At 35.7% G+C, this 22,427-nt stretch overlaps 1 protein-coding gene across 6 annotated transcripts in view; it reads left to right on the top strand.

The window, feature by feature from the left end:
• Positions 1-17,511, top strand: part of LOC117213635 — a 38,788-nt gene extending 21,277 nt beyond the window's left edge. For all 6 annotated transcript variants that reach the window (XM_033459134.1, XM_033459135.1, XM_033459136.1 and 3 more), the window contains exons 3-5: positions 5,668-5,901; positions 13,110-13,175; positions 16,881-17,511. In XM_033459134.1, coding sequence (XP_033315025.1) covers positions 5,668-5,901; positions 13,110-13,175; positions 16,881-17,054 — 474 coding nt within the window. In that variant the 3' untranslated portion in view covers positions 17,055-17,511. The remainder of the gene's footprint in view (positions 1-5,667; positions 5,902-13,109; positions 13,176-16,880) is intronic.
• Positions 17,512-22,427: the final 4,916 nt, after the last annotated feature.

Raw genomic sequence — 22,427 nt, forward strand, 5'->3', positions numbered from 1 at the left:
AAATAGATGGTTTAACTCTTCAATAGACAATGTAACTTCAAAGTTACATAACCGTGTATCTATACCTTTCAAAACTTATTTTTTCTGTTTATATATTACCTTATATCGCTGTATTGTATCATTGTACTACCACCAAATAGAGTAATTGTAACAATTATTAGTTCCTGTTTCTCATGCCGAAGTAAGTATCTGTAATTAATCGTAAAAAGATCCGGTTATAGAAGGTTAAATACACGATACCACTCTTAGGCTATTATTTTTATACTCGTATAAAGAGATGTAATCCCTATAAAGAGTCCAAGAATCACGTGGGCACTTCACTCTTCAGAGAAAAAGAAGAACCGCGGAAGAATAATGACCAAATTACGCAGCTCGCGTTCAATTTACCAACTAGCCTCGGGACGAGTTTTTTTGTTATTTCATCGTAAATCACGTGAAAGAAAAACCAGAAGGGCGCTTGAAAAATTAATTTATTCGATCAGCTTACAGTATCCTATCAATGTCATTGAACAAAAAACCTCAATACGCCATGGCTACATATTTCATAATTCATAACCGTGTTTGAGATTTTTCTGCGGTCTAGATTTTGAAATTTCTTCCATGTTACTTTAAAAATAAACTTCGAGTTCTGTTTTTATAGAACTACACGAACTTCTATTAATGGGTTGATGAATCGGTCGCAAATGACAGAGAAGAGAAAGATATCCTTGCGGATATTTTCGCGCATTCCAGTGGATGCGGTTCATCGACATTAATAGTGGGAGAGTAGAGAGGTTGCCTCGAAGGTTGCCGCGATTGCCATTCTACGTCTTTTATAATTCTATATTCAGCATGGACACGGCTACGTTTCAGCCGCTTTCTTCGAGCGAACCCGCGCGAATTTCAAACAGGTGGAAGTGGATATCGATAACCTGTTCGACTACCAAGTTGTCTAACAAATTTTCTCTCTGGTCGGTTCTTTCACTACGAAACTTTGATCCGTTAATTTATTAGCCGTATATTTTTATTTTTATAATTATCATAGCCGTATATTTATTTCATTTACACAACGCTCGATTGTAAGCAATTAGAAAGACAAACATCGACGAGAAACAACGCGCCCATATAATTACACGTTCTTCGTGATTTCTGTTTGCGTTACGACTAAAAACATTCATGCTGCTTCATACTGCCGTGTATTTATTATTTGAATAAATAACTTGTCGCTCTTGGAATATTGCGTGCTAATTATCGTGGTTCAATTAACATTTTCATTTAAAGGATATTATTTAATATATGTTTGGAATATTTCTGATGACATTTTTTACTAACATCATTGACTATCATACAGTATAGTTAATCCTTCTGCCATATACTATAAATCAACTACAAAGTCCTTCCTGTTCTCAAAATCTAATTATTTCTCCTTTAGATATACCATAAAAAGAATTACGAAGACTTTCTTGGTCTTGAAGCTTTCCCTTCGTTATTATATTCTTCACAACACAAACTAATAATGTCATAATATAAATACGCCTCTTTCCTCTTAACTTTCTTTCGTTGTTTACCGTGCATTGCCCAAGTTATAAATCTCCGAACATCATGAGTGCTTGAATGCATCATCACACACGTTGGAATTATACAAAATGTTATTTGTTGTCTTAACGCGTCCTAACGATTCGTCGACACTAAATCATATAATTAGAGAGGCTCGCGATTCAAATGTCGTGGCGCAATCGTGGGTTGTAGCCAGTGATCGTAGAAAAAAGAAACGAGCTTCGATGGCAGGATCGTACTCCGAGCATTCCTATGCAATTATAGTTTCCTTTTATCGTGTTGATCATACACCTGGATCGAGGGATCCGGTTTTACACCGAGCAACGAATGCGTAATGCGTGTTCATTAGCGATCCCGTTGAAAGTGGCTACACGAGGATCTATAATATTCCACGGACATGATCGACTTGCTTGTGTTAAGAACAGTCGGCGATAATATGAGGAACATACACACAGGTGAACGTGTACCCGCGCAAATCGCGAGAATTCCGATTGAATTATTTCGTTATTTTCCAATGAAACGGCCGAACGTTGTGATAGCATTGGTTTACACATTCTCGTAATTGTTAATAATTAATTCTCCATAACGCCATGTCATTTCAACGTTACATGGATTTCGATATACCGGCATTATGTTTTATTTTATTTATCTGTTGTTGTGTAGAAATGGCAGCAATATTTGTTTTTAATTAAAGACTTATGGAAAAATACGACAGCTTCATCTTCGTGACCTTCCGATCATAATATTACTATTTAATACAGTTTAGAGGAAACTTAATACGATGGATTTTTTTAAAGCAGTGCAACTAATTGTATAGCCTAACAAATCCCCATATTTTTAAACTAGGATGGAAAACTACTTTTTTCCCTAGCAAAAGGAAATAAAGTTTCTGACTACAATGATTGCTTTGAGCGACCTACGAGTGGATTCGTGAATCCGTTTGAAGCAATTTTTCAGTAACGAATCGAAAATTTCACGAAAAATGGTCCGCGAATGCAAACTACCTGGTCGTTCTACGCGTGTAAACTGGCGCGCGTAACTGCAATCTCGATGTCCCGCTATGCTTTATGTAAAACTGACATATTTTCACGGGACGATATTCAAAATATCTACATGGCAAATTCTTGGATTGGTTTATCTCGCAATGGAACAGGATAGTAACTGTATTACGAATTATGGTACGGCCAACCGGTTTCGTACTGCAATTACTTGTTTGTTAGGTAAATCGATTTCTGAAGTTTCCTAGAAAATGGATTCAGGGAAAATTGAAATAATAGAGGAAATTGATATAGAGTGATTTGCGGTAATTTAGTAATACGATTTTGTCAATCGTCATTATCTTAATTATTTTTTAACAAGAACATCGAATGAATATCCTATACGTTGGTAGAATATTATTGAATACAAATACATATAATCTTTTCTTTCTCACAATAATACAGCAACGTATTATTACAATATTTCTAAAAATAATTAAAACAGAGTTAAGAATTTCAGCAGTACAAATGTGCTTAGGAAATATTTGAAATTTTAAATTTGTTTTATATACAATTCTATAAAAATCAGTCACTTCCTAATAAACTTGTTGTTATACTGATGTTTACAGTATTATATTATTAGAAAATATTACCATTAGTACATAAACGTTTCACACTTCGCGTCAAGGATGCTCAACATGATTCCACTTGTGCTCTGATGTTGTATGTAACTTCGAAGGACGTTGAAAATTGTTTCTCGTAGTGTACTTTAGAATCGCAAATAACATCACACATACGGTTGAATTATATGCATTACGTGCCACGACCAATTTTCTCGTCGTTTTGCCGAGTGAAAGGTAATTTAACAATATCACGGGCCCCGTGTTTTTCTCTCCTCAAAACGTTGCCGACCTCTTCTTTTTTTCATCGTCATTAGCGAGTTAAAGTAACGTGAAAAAATAATAGAAATGAAAGTTTCGGTGCGGGCAGTAACAAATATCAAATTTTAGTATCTTTCATTTCTTTATTTATCTTGATTTTATTTGTAGGTAAATAATGTTGGAAACGCGGAATGCATAAATTCTAACTACACATTTCTGGATACTGATGTCTATAATTCGAGTTTTTATTCCTGGGTACTGGGAAGACAGTTTCGATTTAAATATGAATAAAAAATGGACGCTGATAAATGGTTATCGTGTTCGTTCATCAAAACATTTGTGAGTTCTTGCTACGTCCTTAATCTCCGTTGCGAATAAATACGTTTATTAACTACCGATACTCCAGTCTTTGCTATTTATGATCATTGAATTTTGTTAGTTTTTTTACCACTACATTCTTACTTCGCTAAAGATTTATCCTTCCATATCACTTTTATTTTCATTTTTCCAAAACTAGGAAAAATCCGATAACGTAACTACTAACTAAAACAAAGACAGGATTTAATTTTATCACTGTTTCTTGAAAAAAACATTCTTGAAAAGCATCAGGTTTTATTACGTCTACAAGAAATAATATTGATGCCATTCTCATTATTTTCACCATTAAAAGAGCGTAACAAAATTATCCGACATATAACAATTTCTAAGAATACTATATTTTTTCACGATTTTCCATAAATCGGCCACCTGTCCGCTCGTTAAAGAAGGTCTTTTATTCCCCTTACATAATATGCCAGTTATGCCCGCGCGTGTTCATATACATATTTCAATCCCCTTTCTGATTCTGTACATACATATATCGTGTTGAGTGTCATTATCTCGTAACACCCACGTTTCCCACTGTATACCTACGTGAAGTCTATTACCTTCACCCGATCAGGCATTGTGAATGCAGTATATGTAAATAGAGTAGCTACACGATTGCCGACAAGGTTGTAGAACGGAACGCGCAACACTGTTAGCGTTTACGGGTTAATGAGATGAATTTTACGGTGCAATAGACCACCTACGCAACCACGATCGTCCTTAAGATCGTCAATAATCAGTAAATGCATGTGAAATATGAATCGGTGCGCGGGCGAAAATTTGAATTATAATATGCTCGCGCTTCGTCATTAAAAGATATTTCTCTCATGTGTATACATCGCATAGGCATTATTGAAACGTTTTCGTAAAATGTGAATTACATATTTACGCACGTATTTATTTGCTTGAATATTTATGAAAATGAATTTGGCAATTTACACAAATTAAAAATAAATCGAGACAGCGTTAAATTAGCTTGAAAATTTATAAAAGTATACTGCACCGAGTGACACTTGATATTTACGATGCAAGAAGTTGCAGCAAGCATATACGTACAACGAAGCTGGTTTAAAGTGAGGGTTAGCGCAGGATACCTTAAGGAATAAACTCTGCCATGTTATTAGGTTTAGTTACTTCGTTGCATTATCGTTTATCTCTTCGCTTGATGTTCGATCCGTCCTGTTACTTGTTTTAAACATAGGAATCTTCAGAAATTGATCTGTATCTTCGTTGCACGGACGAAGAGCAGAAAATCATGAAACCGAGAAATATAAAAATTGTTCACGAAAAAAAAATATCCTATAATCTTTATCAACATAAAACTAGTTGCAACTCTAAGTCCTGATTCATTCTTCCTGGCATCCAAACATAACGCAACACAAATTAATATTCTCGTTCTACAATAAAGTAAAAAAGAAAAGAATCTTCTTAGATGAAATCAAAGTTGAAATAATTGCGGGACAAAGACAAGAGATAAATTAAAAAAAATAAAATCCACCTCTGAATGCTCCGATCAAATTCATCGCAGAGACCAATCATTTATCTATGTCTCCATCATACGAAGTCTTCGAAAGTACGTCGTAATTTCATATTTCATTTTCTATCCCTGCGTGGAGCATAAAGTCATCGAAACCGTACTGTAATGCGATGTACTTTGAGGTGATATGATTCAGTCAAAAGTTGCAAAGCAGAACGTGCCGAGTGCAACCGTAACTCGATATTAAACTATAAGGGTTTCCATGCGCGGCATAGATCATAATCATTGCGAAATGTCGAGGACGACGGTCGAATCGCGACGAGTCGTAGCTAATATTTAAGCGCGTACACGATATAGGAAGGTATTGATCACGAAAGATACGTTTCACGATGTCATGATTTTTAATAAGAGACATTACGTCTGTTTACAGGCGTATATAAAGAAGGAACTGGGTAAAGTGGTGGTGTACACAACGACCTCTGGTATCGTGAGGAAAACGTTCTACAACTGCAAGAAGGTGAAGCAAATTCTGAGGACGCATATGGTCAAATACGACGAGTTGGACCTGTTTGGCGACGCAGAGTTGCAGACCGAATTGAGAGATCGTTTGGGCTCCACGGTGATACAGTTGCCGCAGCTTTTCATTGATGGACAACACATCGGGGTATGTAGATTTATAATATACATATAAATTAGTTCTTCTTGCTGGCACAAGTAATTATTGATTCATGATTATTCACGAGGACATTGTTTAAAAAACAGAAAAAGATCTGAAACTTGAGATTTGATCTTGGTTGATTATTTTTACTCTTATTTCATATTGTAATGATAGCGAATTTTTGTACTCTCATGTAAATAGAAAATTTTTGTGTGATGCAAAATGTTACCGCTACCATTATAAATGGCATTAAAAAATAGAGTGAAGTTTCTTAGTAACCTTTTGCCAATATCTTTCATAAAAACACAAATGATCGATGTAAAAAGATTAGGTCAAACGTATCGGATACGGTGAAGTTTGTTTTCACTATTACACTAATATTTTATGATATATCGTAGATTAAACTAATAAAATTCAATAATATATCATTGCATATAATATAATATAATAATATAATAATAAATTTCAATTTTAAATGGCTAATAAATTTTGTAATGGTGCATGTCAAATGATTACAAAAGTTTATCTTTCCATTTTACATATTTTCTACTAATACAAAACCATAAAATCTCAAATCCGCATTCTCGATAAAAACGAATATTTTAAAAATGTCCAAAATTCCGTACAATTTTCCACGCAGACCTAATACTCTTCAAATTATGTGCAAGCGAATAGTTTCTAGCCGAATGATCGTATGCTAACACAGCAGCAAGGTTAAATCTATTTACTGAGTACTCTTGTTAATACCGTGGTAGATAATTATCGCTGTTTATCGAGGTCATTATTAGAACGCGCAACTAATATATCGGTGTATTTCTTAGCATAAAACTTGAACGAGCGTTAGAGGGAAATTGGTCCTCGCCGTGTTCCACGTGTTCGCACTAAGGTTTACATTCCACGATTATCAACGAGAACGATGTTGAATAATAAAACGTGAGCATCTGCTGGTGAACGTTTCGACATACTGTGTTCGACGCTCGTCAAACAGGTCTCTTCGTCGTCATCGATTTTCTCGCCTACGGGAAAATGTAATCGTTTCTTTCCAAGCACACGGCATCCCTTTCTCCCATAAGTGCCGTTACTCACTAAAGACTTGCTCCTCGGCGAATACATTTGCATTAAGTTTAAGAGAAGATACGAGCTTCTATGTGCGTAGTTCGAACCAGTGTGGCGCGCCAATCACGGCTATGGCTATGGATGACGCGTGAGGGACGCACGAACAAGTAGATTTGGTCTGTATCGCATCGACACATTCTACTTAGGGACACATTTTATTGAAAATGAGTAGCGCAATGTCGTTGGAATCTGGTAACGCTGTGATAATATTGAGCGATTCGATAGGTTTATGAGCGTGTGATTATGGAAATAGATATAAATATATTGCTGTTGGAAACAGATATAAAGCTCAATGTAGCGTTATTGGAAATATGAAGAACGATATTAGAAATATAAAACTTTTGTTAGTGCAACGCTGTTAGAAATCTAAAGCTCAATGCAGCACTGTTAAAAACATAAATCTAGCAAATTACATCGCATCGATAGTGTGCATTGAGCCTTAATGTACATTCAATAGCGGGATCCCACGACCGTGTGCGTTGCATTATTAAAAGTGTAAATTCGCCGAATTGCACAGCGAAATTATAGCGATATTGAATCCCCCGTCTGCATTGGGTTTCGCGATGCATCGCACGATATGAAATTCGATCAGCCAATAAATTTACTGTACCTTCGGTGCTAATAATTTTTGAATCATCAAATTTAATCATCAATTTTGACCACCTAATAATTTGTAATCTTTCGCCGACCGAGTCACGAACCTACGATTGGTCGATAATAATAATATGCAACAGCACATATTTGTGGTCTCGTTGGTTTTCGCGTGAATTTCTCGCAAGGCCGATGTCGTATTGCACAACTAGTGTCCGCACGTTTGAGAAAGCTGAGAGGACGCGACCAGGAGAAATCAACTGAAAATGTCAAAGATGACAGACGAGCGCCGTCGCTTTGAATAGGCTCGCAAACCGGAAATCTGCGGTAGACACAACGCACAGTTACGCAATTGATACACGAGAAAGTCCTTTGTATGCCGCATCTGCACACGTTTTAACGGTCGTTCATCGATCATAAGATTTCAAGAAGTTTCAAATTAGTTATGCGGACATTGCTTTACAATCGCGCCGCGCCGGTTTGCAACGGTTCCACATTAGTGATTTCTTTCTTGCTGCGTCAGAAATTGTTCTGCAGTAGCGCTCTGTTCCATGGTTTTCGCGATTCATCGAAACTTTGAGAAGATTTCGTGGTAACTGTTGTATTGCAATATTCCAAAGAAATTGAAACTAAAACTTTACCAATGACATATACAAATATACGAAATAATTCTATATTACATAACAATCCAATTACGTTATATCTACTAAATCTTTTCACAATATTCATCTGCAATTTTTATATTCCTTATGTATTTTCATATAATTTCAAACATTCTACCTCATTAGAAATATTTAATAGAACTTGGTTTCACATTTGTGTTTATTTCCTGTTCAAACAGCTAAAAACAAAGGTTGAAGATAAAAATGCAATTTTCACTTATAGGGCTTAAAGATCGTTATTTCCCAGTGGAAGCTCACGGTGTAGTTTCGCAATTCAACGTTGACACGTGAAAACAAAAATAAAACCGTAATGGAATTTCTGAATGACGCGAATATCACGGGAGTAGGTTTTCGGTTTCGGTGTTGCGTCCAGCGGAACAGATGATTTTGTGTTTGTTATTTTTCTTGCAGCGCGTTCGTGATGATCGTGTTTCTCGCGACTCTCGGTTATTACACGCGTCGCACACTGCTTTTCTGCTACGTTTACGGCGATACTTTTACTCGTTTTACCAGTCGAATGCACGAAGAAAGTTTCGTATGGTGTCAGGTTCTGCCTCTATTTACGCTTTGATTGTTCATGCAGAAGATGATGCTTCTGATATTGTTTTTCGACTTCAAAATCAAATCTGCCCGTCGCACCAGCATCCTTTACTAAATTGAGAAACAATCATAAAAAAGGGTAGGATCAGTGGAAGGGAATCTAGTTCCTTGAATTTATTCGGATTTTATGGCCTGAGAGAGGAACGTTTAAAGTTTTAGTTCACTGAGTATCAAATAGGAAGCTAGGGAGGAAAAATTTTGATAAAAGGCACACTCAGGCATAGTTTTAATTAAAGATCTTCTACTATATATGCCATTTTCATGTTTCTTGCGAAGTTGTACTTCTATATGTAGAGGATTAAAACTAAAAAGTGCTACACCAATGTACAGAGATATTCTTGAAGATTTCTGTATGGATACATGTAAGTAGACGCCTTATAACGTCAATCATGTAATACTGGAATCCGAAGGATCGTCATTTTTACAAAAATAATAAGTATTCATCATTCAATATCTCATGGATAGAATAAACCTTGTCAGGGAAGACAAAGGAATTGAATTTTACATTCACATGCTGAGTTGGACTTAAGATAAAATCGATTTAAATAACTCTAAACAAAAACCATTATTATCTCAGGTTACAGTATGATTACCATAATGTTATTAAGAAATATTCTTTAATATAGTTGAGTCGTCCCACTACGATCATTGTATCTGATTCGTAGAAGTTTTAGTACACTTTCGAATCACACGTACATCTCAGTAATTAACTTGAACCAAACAACAACTACAAATGAATTTTGTAAATTTCGAGCCAACCGATTGTCCTACTTATCACAACATTATTATATGTAAAATCTGTCCATGCAGTAAAATTATGTAACCTACAACCTCTCGCTTACCTACTAATAATAAGTATATCTATTATTGCTTAAAAAATTATCGTTTAAGATAGAATGAAAAAACTTCTAGGAAGATAGAGATATTAGAGATCACGTCTGTATTAAACGCATTGACCGTCAAGTATAACCTAGTTGGCGAAGATTAAGGAGTAGAAGTAGAAATTATGATAACAAAACATCGTGACCTTGTTTCCTAACTTCACCAATTTCCTCTTACTTAAACTGATAAAACAAAAGCACATTTTGTGCTGGTGTCGTGAAACAAGTTCTCGTAGCGCTTAATGCCAGTCGAAATGGAACAAACAAACGTGCAATTACATGCCGTGCAATTAGACGCACGCTCCGATAGTGGCGCGGTGCGCAATTACGTCGCAACACGCCGACTAATAAATTGCATCATTGGGAGGCTGGAGAAATTCCGATCGCTCGTGAACGAACTGCGGCCGAAAAATTACGCAATTTCAGGGAAAATTGAGCGTTAGAGATTTCCCAGATCGACGCGAGGTATGTATGCATTCGCAGCAAATATTTTACGATAACAGATTCACAGCATTGTTGTAAAAATGGCGAATTTATTTTGCTCTTCAAGACGTTCTCTTCGTTACCGCTAAAAATCCACTTTCGAGTTGTATATTTCACTTTCGAGCGTTTCTAGCGATAAAATTTCCGAAGTTTGAAGTATAAACTCCTTGTACGAATTATATTTGAGTAGTAAAAGTCCAGTGATTGAGAGAGGAAGAAAAAAGGTTTAATGATATAATTATGTGCTTCCGGAAGTTAACAGTTTTATTAATGTGAAAGATTTTTGTGATAGGGAAGTGCACATAAATATATTACGAAATATCTTTTTGTTTATGAGACTGCTCGTTTTAATAAAGATTTAAGGACACCTTCTCACGATTCTCTTCTCATTATTGTTTTCCATCACCGCTGAGAATCATGTAGTTTTTCCCATATCCTAAATTAATTTTAATATGTACGTAATATAAATATATGTATACAATGTAGGGTAACATGAATTTATAAATAATTTTTTGGATGTAAATACATATTAAGATTTCTAATTTGTATGTTATTAATAACTCTTATATTATAAATGCTCTTCTGCTCATCTATTTACAATATCCACATAAGTAGCATTTTTTTCAGTTATTTCTTAAGAAAGCGAAGAAAGTGAAAGCGAAAATGGAATGCAGCTTAGGAATCATAAAACGAAATTACTTCGGGTTTAATAACAGCTAAGTTGGCCCTCACCTTTTCAACACTGTGACATTTTGCTACTCATTTCACATTTTGTATCATTTCACTGTGCTATAGTTAGAAATAGAAAGAAGTTATTAAACGTAATCATCGTTAAGGCTTTCCATTAATGCGAATAGCTTTCCTTAGAAACAATTCTTAATGTTTCCCTTCGCTTTCTCGCGCTCTTTTATCAACTTTCAAATTTAATTCTTGTATTTCTTACTCTTATGATCCTTTTCCATTCTCTGCTGTTACATGATTGGAAATATGTCAAAGGAATATTATATACGTTAGAAAAATATAAAGGAAGAAGGTTGAGATATTTTTAAAATAAAAGAATAATATAATATTATGAGATGAAAATAGTTCAATCTAATTTTTAATAATATACTAAAAAATCATTAAGCAATTATTCTTTTCGAACACACCAAACAATATACTTCTCCACCAAGAATCTATCAATCACAAGACATCAAGACACAAAACACGAAAGCTTCGATTTCACAATTTCAGCCGAATTCTGTCGCGTTCGCAATCAATTCCAGTTCTTCGGAACAAACAACGAATATATAATATCATTTGGTTCTCTGAACACGTATCGAGGGAGCGTATCTCCCATCAACGCCATCGCAATTGCCCAATTTCACCGAGTGTCTAGTCGCGTCGCGGCGCTGGATATCAGAGATCTTGTTGATTGAACGCACGGTTGCATCGTCACTTTGGTCACTCGCGATAATCGTCGAGCGGATAAACGCGAAATGTCAAACCGCTCGATCCAAGGTCTATCGAGAGAGAAAGAGAGGAGATCAGAGAAAAAGCGCGAAAGAGAGAACGAAAGGTGAAGTGGATTGTGTATAAGGCACCGCGGTCCCCTGTGGTCCCTGTCGAGCGTGTATAAACGAAACACACCGCGTTCCAACCGCATTCCTCATCGACCGCGCCACGTGATAGTGTACGGATACACTACTAGCTTCGAAAAACCTACAAAATAGATGGCCAATGCGGCATTCGTATCGTTTGCATGATTCTTCGTTTGAGACTGTTTTTATGAATTCGTCTTGTCGCGACATGGGTGACGAATTGGAATTGGTGAAAGGCATCGATCGTTCGTTTTTTCGTAATAGGTTACGACAGACGTGCGTGGATATCGAAAGTAGAATAATATCGTTGGATGTTCCCTTGAGGCACGTTCCAGGTTTGGTATTTGAAAAGGGAGTGGGTTGGGTTTAGGATTTGAACGAATGAATTAATTGTATGTATTATTGATGGAAATTACCAATTGATCGATAACGAATTCATTGTTCGGTTGAGGAGATTTGGTGAGAGACGCGGTTTTATCTATTAACGAAAGATAACAATACGAATATTTACGAATATGATACGAATATTTGGAATTTGAATTGCTGAAATGACTAGTCACTTTACAATTCCAAATTTGAGTAAAACTGTTATCAATAGCGAGTCGTAGTGAAAACCTTCAACAGTAGTTTCCATTTAATACCGGTTTGTGTCTCACGCTTTAATGTCGAAACATTTCCACGAACCGAGTTAAAAATTGAGACACGTTTTTACAGATCACCTATACTTTATTTGCCAATTCCTTTCACTGGAAACCAAACCGCTATCCTGTCCCATAAAAATAAAAGAAACACTGGAAAGTAATAAAAGACATGCGAGGTAATGGATAAACAGGCACTATTAAAAATCATTGGAGTACGTAACTGTTTAAACAGCGAAGTTTCATAAAATGTTCATTACCAACAGCTGTTGTCACGTGTGTGTGATAACGCGGTACCGCTAAACGATCGGTGATAAAATACCGTGAAAATAGAGAAAACGTTTGACAGCAAAACCAAAGCGATTATAGCGGCTTTTACTTGGTCATAAATATTTTAATACGCGTCTCTTCGTATATAAGCTTACGCGACCTTCCACCGTCTCTGTGCAATGAAACGCTTTGTAATCGCCAGTGATTATCGCACATTTGAAATTAAAATCGTCTTGTCCGACTGCGCCCTTTGCGAATGAAACAAACTCCTACGAAAAACAAAGAGAAAATGCCCAGAAATTCTGCGTGTTCTTGTTAGCTTTGATTATTAAGTTTCATTAATACGAAGTTGTGGACGATGTTCGTGTCACTAAAAGTTGCTTCTTCTTACAGGGATTCGACACCGTAGAGCGACTCAACGAATCTGGAGAACTGAGAGAAATGCTTAAGCCTTACCAGGTAATTAAAAGTTCCATTTTACAAATCAGCATTTTCATTAACACTTGCAACAGATACTTTTTGTCGGTGGCCATTTGAGTAATTAATTGATTATTGGTGGTTACGTATTTCCTTTCCTTTAAAATGTTTGACGGACAGTGATCAATTTTTGTAAAATCAGTATCGATTTGCAAGGATTTAAAGAGCATCTCACCACGTGATTGATTCTTTTATATACGTTACTATAAATATATAAAAGTTGCTGCTAGCCTAAAATAATGTTGATTGAAGATTTCTTGTTTATCTTATTATAAACTTCTGCGCAAAGAAAATTTCAATGTTATAATTAGTTTTATAAAAATAGCTGGTCGATTGACCTTGGTGTTAAAACTATTTTTATAATTTAAACTCAGCTTTTACTTAAAAAAATCTGCTTTTAATAAAACTGAGAAAATTGTGACAAAAAAAGTGTAGCAGAGAAAAATTTTCTAAAGATTGGTAGAAAGCAATTGATCATCTCTCATACGTAAGGTATACAGCTAATGTAGCGTGCAGTTCACAACTTCGTAACTTCGTTCGGATCCAATATTGTAACAGAATTACAAATTCCAATATCACGTCAATAATAATAAATCGTATCAGCATCTAATGACATCATATTATTCCTGCGTAATTCCTCTATTATCAAACTGAATACATACCACGAATTCGATATTCTTACAATTCGATTCAATTCGCCAAAGAATTCAGTTCCATTAGCGTATCGAATTCTGAACACGCGGATTTTACCACAATCTTTTGTCACCGTGTAATTCTGAGGAAGAATTACAGAGAATTCTGCCAATGTTCCTCACGCCGGAGAATTATTTGACCCTTTAAGAATTCCGTGACGGTTCCGAGAATTCGCTACGTAACTATGTTCCATGTCTGTGGAATATTTATACCGTGTAGTAGAATGGAACAGCTGTGCCAGGCATTATACACATAACTGCGTGTTGGCGGACGATCGTGCGCGCGCGTAATCCGTCGCGAATACAAGGTTGTACAATCCTTTCACTTTTATCCGACGATATCTGCCTCCACCTTCCTTTTCCATCGCGATCATAAATTTCGATGTCGTGCAATTGAAGTTTACCTTGCAGCGAATAAAGGTCGTTTACATTGTCGCTACCACTATCACTTTCCTGATATTCTTTCCGTGCTGTCGGCCCTTAAACCTTGTGGTCGTCCTTTGGATTCATGCCAGCACAAGGACATTTTTCCCCTCCATGCAAGGTCTATAAATCTTTCAACGAATCCTTCGAAAATTAATACCTTGACGTATTTAAAAATTGCTACTTGATCGTTACATTCGATTATTTCGTTCAGTATCCATAAAACCCTATCCAAAGTTGGCAAATGCTTGCAATTGTTTGCAAAAGTTTGCGTCAAAACCAAATTAAAACGTATTTTCATGTACGTTCGTCGATCCATAGAAATGTAATAGCGAATTTTCTCTGATTTACTGTTGTGACTTCAAACATTTTCAAACGCTTGCGATAGTTTGCGGTTGCTTGTTGTCCGTAAGGCTATATGTCTCCACTGAAAGAAATTTTCCGCAGATAGTAAAATACACTTTAGTATAAAAATCGAGACACGATTAATGTCTACGATTCGTGTAAGGTAAATGTGTTTCTGATTATCTTGCAATAAGAATGAGATTGAAGAGGTGAGTAGTTATTATGTAACTGGTTGGAATAAGGGCTAGTTTAGTTGGAAGAAATGGTGGATGAAGGATGCGCATTATGTAATTCCGTGTGCGATCATGTTAACGCATAAATCGAGTAATTAATCTAAAAATTGCGTATAAAAATCTATACATTTCAAAGTGTTAGATGTTAATATTAATGATATATTCTATATTAATAGATTATTGAGATGAAATTATTAGTCTTCTAAAGAAAAGATTTAAAATGTTGGATAATATATATAACTTTGTCTAATTAGATATATGATCGTTATCACGTTGATGTTAAATCAAGTCATTAATGATTGAATAAACTTTATATAACAATTACAATTTCAAGAAAACATTGCGGATTGCCTCCGAGAAATTAAGAGAGTGAGTTGTGAGAAAAACAATAATATCGTATATTTTTCTTTGAATGAAAGTTAATTACCGACTCATGTGGTGTGTCAGAAAGACGCGTAATTAAACGACGCCCACGATATACTCTTTTCCCCCCTGTCTCTTTACGCAATACTTGCATAATCTATCATCGTTATTCTAATCTTCCTCCGTACGATAAGCATGTAGCTTATGCGTGTAACGTGTATATAAGATTTATTTCATTAACACGTTGAATATCAACTACGTCTTGTCATTTACAAGGCTGCCGTGTTACATCGATATTATAATGAAGTCTACCTATTGTTGGACGATATTTTATTGGATTCGGAAAGTATAGCCGCAGAGATTCGACACTGACTTCTCTTCCATTACATTCTTGTGATACATTATATAATATTGTGAAAAGGTAGGAACATTTTAATTTGTCATCAAAGCGCGTGTTAAACACACGACAAAGAGGATTAAAGTAAAAATACTGAAATTCCGACGTGTTTCGAAATCGAGAGCGTTGAAGACAAGGAAGTTAAACAAACAATTTCGTTTCTCACATCGTCCACTCTCAGGTTGATGTATATTCGTCGTTTTTGCGAAGAATGCAATTGAAAATGAGTAAAAGTGAAAGCGATGTTGGGCAACATCGCCGAACACACCGCGTGCGCTGAAAACTAATGCAGAAATAAGAATCGTCACGCTTCTTTTATAATCGTTGAATGATAGAGTCCAGCAATTATTCGAGCATTAGGTAATGTGAATGGAATTGCTACGGATGATCAAATCAGAAACACGATCGATAATTCGGAACATTAAGCCAGATACACATTTGATACGAAGATATTAATGTTAAAATATGCTTGATTGCGCAACTCTCCACTCTTTAATTCTAATTCTAAATCTGCCGAGTATTTTTCTACTGTGCGAGTTTTCTACTTAGATCAAAGCTTAATTAAAATTCCTTCTTCGCTTTAAACACATTCTTGAACTTGTCTCACGTACACGCTCTGCATTTAGAATTCATTCAGACACACGTTTCAATCTGAACAGCGTGATGCAATTAATCATCAAATCCCCTCATAGGAGGTGTGATCTGGGTGTTTATGAAAGATAATTTCCAGCTACTGTAATATGGTTACATTCAAAATACTTTCCTCCCATAATTATACAGCTATTGTTAGTCTACCATTGTTTTACTACCGGAAATACTCAGAGTATTCACGACGATTATATTTCTCAATAGGGCTATTGACTTCTTTCTAATTGTCTAGACGTCGTTATTACGAGTCTAGAATAGCTCTTTTCCACTAACAACGATTAAACAAGAATAGTATAATAGGATATGAGAAGATGAGTACTATATTGGAATACTAATAGACAATGAAACACTATTGTAAAATTTACTATATGTATTATATTTCCTTCAACAAGCTTCTTCATTTTTAGTCGCCATTAACGCATCGTGTAATCAAACATACAAACATTTCATCTCATGTACCCAGTCATAACTTCAATCTAAGGCTTCCCAAATGCAAAAGTTCATTCATACCACTATCCACAGAAAAAAGAGGTAGAAAAGGAAAAGAAATAGTTACTCATCTCTACACCGTTGACTTTTATTTCAGAGCGAAGACGCGTGCACAGTGTGTCTATTCTGCGGCGGTTACCAATGGCAGCTGTGCCCGGTTTGCAATGGCAGCAAGAGGTCTGTTCATCGTAACGACTTCACCGCGGAATTCGTCGCCCTGAAGTGCGCGAAATGCGATGTGAACGGTCTGATTCGCTGTCCCCATTGCTGAGGCATCAAAACGGAAGAAGAAAACGGCGAGCACGTGCTCGAAACGACATCGTATCCCCGATACTGGCATCGAATCGCTAGCGTTACACGTTCCCCTATCTAAGACTAAGGTGCTACAAGAAGTATATTGCATGTTAAACACGTTATGGAGAAGTTCTTGCTGTCGTGTCGCGAACAACGAACAGATCTATTGTACGATCAGTCGCATATCAAACGATCGCCGTGCAAGCGCTGTCTCGACTTGAATTTTTTCATTCACTTCCGTTCCATTCACACGAAGAGCTTCGTGGCATTAGATATGATTTATGGGAAGCACTCATGGAAATTCGAGATAAAACGGCGCCGGCACGCTCGATCTTGAATACCGAGCACGATTCGCAGACGCTGATCGCGAGACCGTGCACGTGAACTGTAAAATATCGACTAATAAAGCTTATCTAATGTTTTGTAACATGCAACTCGTGTATTTGTCTCTTCGTATTTTATTACAGTCCCGTTTCTTTCCCTTTTCCTGTGAATTTTGCGACTCGAGTTGTATATTTTTATTCTGCATATTTCTCCACGAAATATTTATTTTCCAATTCCTTGGAATTATCATTTACTTCTCTCCGTCTCGTCTAAAACTGATATTTTATGTTAAACAGCGCCCATGTTACACTACCAAATATCCTTGACCACTTCCTCCCCCATTTCAAATTCCAGCTGTTTCAAGCATATTTAAGCTCTGTTCATAACCGCAATTTGAAAATGAAATAATACTCGTAATAAACGAGCACATACTATCCCAAATTTGTACGTCTCGCCATTAATACATTGGGTATAGTGTTAGGTTAGCATTCAGTTAAGGACCGACGCTCCACCACTATAAATGCATTTACATATGTATCTAACAATTTGAACTACTCATTTCTGAAACAAAGCAGGTGTTTATTTTCCATCGAAACAAATTTAAATTCCATGAAAAACCACACACATTCACATTGATTGGTTTCTTTGGTTATTTGTATAACGGTAATAGGAACACAGGTGTCACGCAGAATAATTGGCACACTTTCGTTTTATACATGATCTGATTATCACGCAAGGAAGCTACGCAATTAATGCTAGACGAGCCATGTTTAATTCGTTACAGATCGAGATTCGAATCTTTCTTGTACGCTCCTCGAGATCCAATGACTTATTACGAGATGACTTTTCCACGAATCCTGAATTCTCCCAATAATACATTCGCGATTTCCTTTAACACTGTAGCTACCGTATTTCCAATTTCCAATTACAATTAATGGATCTCGGCTACAAACATAAATACAATAATTTATATATTTAATATCAAAATTAAATTAAGTGAATCGATGCAAATTTGAAATAATATACAGGATAATTCGCGTAATTTGAAATTAAAATGTAACATTGAAAATATGGTACAATAATTATATAAACAATGTTAGACGTTTAATTGCAAATATTTTCCTTTGAAAATTGCATAAACTTCGTACCAGGAATTTCTTCGTGGCATGAACAATTCACAAATAGTTCGAAGTTATCGAATTAGATAAATCATCTTGTATACTTAATCATATGCAATTTATTGACAAGCGCTGAAACTATAAACACGGATTACTTTGCAACGTACAGATAAGGTACTTTAAAGAAAAAGGGTTGCATTAAAGCCGGCCGACGTAATTAACGACGGAAACGATAACTGCGGGACTGATTCTGTAGCACCGGAATTCACGTTGGAGCTTCCTTTAACGAGCCACCCTTTAAACTGGTCGCCCTAAGTTCAGTGGGTTACAAACTCGCTTAATCCGCGGTGTCGGGGTAAACTTTGTGTCATCCACAAGTCAGTGTCGCAGTTACTTAATCGATACAGCTTCCATTTCCATTGATAATCCGTTCCTGCAGCGTCGGCTACCTGGTTTAATTTTGTACCACTGTTTTAATACACTAAAGATAGAATGTATTTTCAATGTCATGTGATAATTTTATATTACAATAAATTGTAAAATACAAATATTTGTTTCTATTGATTTCTGAAATATTTGTATCCTAAATATTGATTTCTGATCAAAATTTGTTCTGAAAAACTAATACCTTTTAAGTATAATTTGTCCTTTAATACATGCTTTTAATATCGCATTTAATATTTATTTGATATTTGAGAAACAGAGAAGCAAAATATAAAGTATATCGAGTATCGTAGATTAAATACGTGAATGATGCATTAATTGATCTCCTATCTTACTTGGTTATTAAGGGAAAAACAATATCAGATAGAAAATTTCAGTTTAATTAAACCTCTGCTCTCGCCATCTTATATTATGATTTTATGCACCATATCATTTTAATTATACCTACATTCAGGAAAAACATAACTTGCATATCTTTGTATTTGATAGATACAGTTACTCATACAATTAGTGATGATTAAAACTTGTTCTTTATCAAGATCTAAAACTAATTAAGGAAGTTGAGCAACTTTAAACAGGTATAAGAAATTTTTATTAGTTTTTCTAATGAGATCCCGACAAAGTGGCAATGCAAACAGTCAAAGATAACTTTAATATTTGAGAATTTCTTGAAATACTAACATCTTGGTCAGCGTACTTCCTAGAATTTCTGTAAAAGCACTTGTTAATGTACGACAGCGTTGTCCTTCGCCTAAAGAATATTTACGCCGCCTGTTAAGCGAAAATCGAACATTAAAAACGATACAATAAAAAAAGAAGTTCCAAGGAGAATATTTCCATAAATAAACCATCGAAGAAAATTAATGTACAAAACGTTTTTATGACCTTGATTCTGAAGTAAATCGCTTTGTTTTCGAGTGATCTCCGATGACCGAGTATTTTTTAGAGCAACAGCCTGCGAGAGAACTGGTTCACGATTATTCAGTCCCGTTCCTCAAAGAAAAGAAGGTTTCGAAGGTTATCCCCACAGGAAAAAAAAGAGGAAAAATAAAAAGTATGATACAACAACGCAACAATGGTTTTATACTCGGCTGCATTTAATTGCGAAGGCTGAATCGCGAGGCATAAAGTAGGTTTTGTCAGGGCGTCCTGAAAAAAAAATATAGGACACAGAACGTTCTATGAAGGATTGTCGCCGCTAACGTCCAGGAAAGACGTACTTCCTGTTCGTTGACTTGCCGCTTTTAATTGCGGAACCCGCGACATAATGGCGTGTTAGATATTCACGATTCTCTCACGCGTGTGAAGCTTATCGTGTACATACGGGATACGCGTAGCGTGGGAGTCGAGTCTTCTTCCAATGGATATTTTCACGTATTTATACGACGAAATGCCAGAGAAGGGCTTGTTTGGCTCGTCCCTACAAACATTCTACGAGATATATTGGAAAATCCGAGGATCAGTCGTATTTTTACAAATGGCCAATCGTGCTTGGCGAGGTCCATTTTTCCAGATTATATTTTATTCCAGTTTATTAATGTTTCTCTTCATGCAGAAAGCTTAGATTGATAGGTTCTATATTTTAAGATTGAAGGTCGCAATTTTCAGAAACTAGTAATACGTATTTATTTGGATATTTAAGAAAATACTTGAAATTACGAACTACGATACATAACGACATTGAAAGCCGGCTTTTTTTAATGCGAACACAAAAGACTGAAAAGAATCCTGTATCAACATTACGATATAACGATGTAAAATTATTTTTAGAAAGTACTCGAAAGTTTAGCCGCTAATGGCAAATCGAAAAAGCATTTTTCATGCATAAATACAAAGTTAGACAATTACAGTTACCTCCAAGCAAAAGATAACAAATTTATGCCACTTTTATAATCACCAGAGCTACTACCCTATACTGTAGTAAGCCTCCTAGTGTTGCTAGTAGAGTAGGTCTACATTAGGCGGACACGCAATCTTACGTGTACCACATTTACATTTTCAATCGCAAAAGAGATAAAACGGTTGAATAAAGCGCTAATGAATATTTTCATACGATTATTTTTCTATCGATGTACGTGATAACGAAGGTTTAATTATCGTGGCAGAAACTGGTAATCGTTTTAACGTTTAACACGGTCGCGTGTCACCGCGATGGAGGCGCTATTGATTGCATACGCAACAAGTCACGTCGATATCCAACGTTCTGTGCGGGTCAAAAAGTGCATTTACTATGCATGGGCAACAATTAACTACTATTAGTGTTGCGACAATAGTGATTTACGACAGAGTGCTAACTATCGAACTGCAATACACGAGCCCTCCCATTGAACCGTGTATTTCTATAGCAACAAAATTCGATTTGCCTAATTTAAAAATCGATCGTATCGATACGACAAATATTTCATATCGTTCCGTTTCATTTTATTTGCAAACGGTAATATACTTCTTCTTATACTTCGAAAAAATTGAATAGAGTAAGTTACTTTAAAAGAATGATTTATTAAATTATATATCGTGCTTCGTTCATTTTAATTTCAACATTTTAATGTGTTTAGGGATTATTATAATTTATTCGAAATTTAACTTGGAACCTATTAAAACTATTGCTATGGAAAATACACGAGAAGTACTTATCCGTCTTACATTAGCGAAATTTGGTTTAGTTTCAAAACAATCTAGAACCGGTATTTGTTAAACGCTTTGAAGCGTTTCACGTGATGCACGAACATGCAAGAGTATTTAGCAGCAGGAAGTGAAACAAACGCTTGATTAACATAAAATCTATGAACCCTTCGGAGTAAATTGCAATCCTTTATTCTGATCTCGCAATAACTGCGAGTATATTAAATCCGCTAACTGAAACGGTTTCGTATCAAAAATCATCCAGCAGCCAGATTTGTGTTTATCGCATTATTGTCTTATATGTACAGCCTTTGTGATCACAGAGAAGAGCAACGTGGAAAATAACAAATTGTCTCTGATCCCTTTTATTCGCGCGCGACGTATTCCGCATGGAAACTGGCTAGTCAGTCGCAATATCGAAACAATTGCGATTTACTTCGACAGAGTTGGTTTCAAAATCTATGTTAATTGAGCATTTGTTTACCCTGCTGTCTGGTACACGTGTTCGTAGAATATTGATTAGCCCTTCTTGATATTGTAATAGCAAAAATAAACATATCATAAACCTCAAGCTTCGCGGTAGATGTTCATCACATTTACGCGTAAAAATAAACGAATATTTTATAATAGAAATTACGTAAATCGTCTTTGAACCGTGAACGTAAATAAAACGTGATTTAAATTTAATAATATGCACCAGTATAATATAAATTTGTTAGCGTCGGATATATTCCACCCTTGTCAAACCATCCTTCTAAATTCTCTTTTAAACTCCACTAAAGCTCTTCATTCGACCTAGAAAATCCTCAATCTTATACATGTCTGCTGGAAACCGCCATAAA

This window comes from Bombus bifarius, unplaced genomic scaffold, assembly GCF_011952205.1.
Source record: "Bombus bifarius isolate JDL3187 unplaced genomic scaffold, Bbif_JDL3187 scf7180000009125, whole genome shotgun sequence".
Classification (NCBI taxonomy): domain Eukaryota; kingdom Metazoa; phylum Arthropoda; class Insecta; order Hymenoptera; family Apidae; genus Bombus; species Bombus bifarius.